This window comes from Pseudoliparis swirei, chromosome 12, assembly GCF_029220125.1.
Source record: "Pseudoliparis swirei isolate HS2019 ecotype Mariana Trench chromosome 12, NWPU_hadal_v1, whole genome shotgun sequence".
Classification (NCBI taxonomy): Eukaryota; Metazoa; Chordata; class Actinopteri; order Perciformes; family Liparidae; genus Pseudoliparis; species Pseudoliparis swirei.
Genome location: NC_079399.1, coordinates 5,611,323 through 5,613,492, shown reverse-complemented (window position 1 = coordinate 5,613,492; position 2,170 = coordinate 5,611,323). Strand labels below are relative to the sequence as shown.

At 50.9% G+C, this 2,170-nt stretch overlaps 1 protein-coding gene across 1 annotated transcript; it reads right to left on the bottom strand.

The window, feature by feature from the left end:
• Positions 1-388: 388 nt before the first annotated feature.
• Positions 389-1,910, bottom strand: chac1 (ChaC, cation transport regulator homolog 1 (E. coli)). Its single transcript, XM_056428090.1, has 3 exons — positions 1,223-1,910; positions 1,082-1,117; positions 389-953 (listed from the first exon to the last, which is right to left on the bottom strand). Exons 1-3 carry the CDS (start codon positions 1,394-1,396, stop codon positions 573-575), a joined length of 591 nt encoding a protein of 196 aa, XP_056284065.1. The 5' UTR covers positions 1,397-1,910; the 3' UTR covers positions 389-572.
• Positions 1,911-2,170: the final 260 nt, after the last annotated feature.

Below are 2,170 nucleotides of genomic sequence, written 5' to 3'. Positions count from 1 at the left end.
TGCGAAGAGCACCACTCCACATTTTCTCCGTGTCCCACTCCAATCTCATAAACGCCGGCCGGCCAATTGACCCCCACCCCCTACCCCAAAACAAAAACTCTTTGGATCTACACGAGTCACGTAAGTCACCTATTTTGGTTTCAAAACGGCAAATTTCACCGAAAGGTGAGGGATTCTCATGCCCGATCATAACTTATTTCTATATATGACTTTATAGAATGGACGGAGATCAAACTGTACAATTTAAAACTGCACAGGTGTTTACAGTAAACAAACCTAGTCATCATACATTCTGTAACTGATGTACAAACATGCAGCGGGAAGGAGTGACGTGACAACGTGAGCGTGAGGTCACGCATCAGACGAGGAAAAAAATAAATAAACTTAATATCGAGACTCCCCTTTTATTGACACGTTAGTAGTTTGATGGATTCAAATACAGTGACTGGTGGTGCGACGCTAGATGTCACAACATTAAACAGGTGGAGGGGCATGCCGTGAGGAACGCCTTAGTGTGTGTGTATTGCGTTTATCCACTATAAAAATAGTGCGATAACAAAGGTTACGAGCTACTAGGCCGCCAACAGGTAGGACACCACGTTCAGCGCCGCGGCCTCGATGGCGAACAGGTGGTGGTCTTCCACGTGGGGGCAGCTGCTCCTCATGAACTCGGCCAGCCGGAGCAGATACTCCAGGTTGTGGCCCGTCTTCCCGCAGCACACGGCGATCTGGACGCCGATGGTCTCGGGGCTGGCGGGCCCCAGGTAGAGGGCGTTGTCTTCGGTGGCGATGTACACCAGCGCCGGAACCGAGGGCTGCTTCTCGCCGTCGGGGAAGAACTCCACCGTCTTGGTGACGTAGCCGCCGCGGACCGTCTCGCGCACGTTGAGGTACTTCAGGGACTCCTCGACTTCGGCGCCGGTCACCTCGAACGCCACGCCCCAAGTGCGCGCCTGCGGGAAGAGAGAGAAAACATCACGAGATTGTGTAATATTTACACTGCAGCTTTAAAAAAAAAAAATTTAATTTGCGGTTCATTCCCAGCAAAACACCCAAACAGGAAGTCGAGCTTTCCACTTACGTCATCATCTTCAATCAGCGTCACCACTCTTCCGGGCTGCAGAGAGGAGGGAAATAAATGGAGACAACGCCGGAGTTTAAAGCAAAACGAGCACCGTGTGTGTAAAGGAAGCAACACGAATAAAACATGTTCGCAGCTCACCAACTCGTCGTCCCCGCGGTGGAAGTTGTCTCCGTGCCAGAAGCGTCTCTTGTAGCCTCGGATGGAGCCGACGTGGCTCCTCCGGTACTCGAAGTCCGGCTTCCACACCAGAGACCCGTAGCCGAAGATCCACAGGCTGCTGGCCTTCCCGGCGACGATGTCTTGAGGCTTCATTTTGGTTGTTCGTTTATTTGTTTTCTTCTTCTTCTGATCAATAAGCGTTGACGACGTTCAGATAAATCGGGTGAATCTCGTGTTCAAAAGATAAAAATCGCTATTTCGTTAGCTCGGGCGACTAGCTTAGCTAGCGTTAGCTTCCGCCGGTCCAGGAGCAGCGGGACCGGTTGGCTCGCAGGGATACCGCGGACGGTACTGGAGCCCAACTGCTTAGCAGTGGCGAAGATGGAAGTTCGCAGTCGGTTTTGTCTTGCACTATGCATTGCCGTTGCATTAGAGGAGCCGCATTACGCCTTAAAAATCCATGGCAGCCGCTTCGGCCTGAGAACCAATGGAAAACGATTTTTTTGGGGGGTTTAAAGCCCCGTTTCGGACAGCAGCTTCGCCGACCGGGGGACTAATTAAGCTGTCGAATATAAAAGACCGAGGTTTTTAAGGTGGTGATGGTGTTCGCACACCCTGTCGTTGATCTTCTCCCGGCCCAGAAGCGATTAATTGAATGCTTTAACCTCGGTAACATGTCGCAGTGGCGCTTATGTATTTATACCGTCCGTGGCAGTTGGGCGAATCCATGTCTGTTTTTTCGACCAATAGCATTCAAGCAAGACCTGTCGTCAGTCACTTTCTGTCCAATCACATTTTGGTGCGTCGAATAAGGCGGGACTTAAAACCAAACCGAGCTCACTATTGGCTCCAACGTAACTTTCCGCGTACGCCCCTCTTTCAAATTGATTGGCTGTTGAACTGTCACTCCAACCGACTACGTTTTTG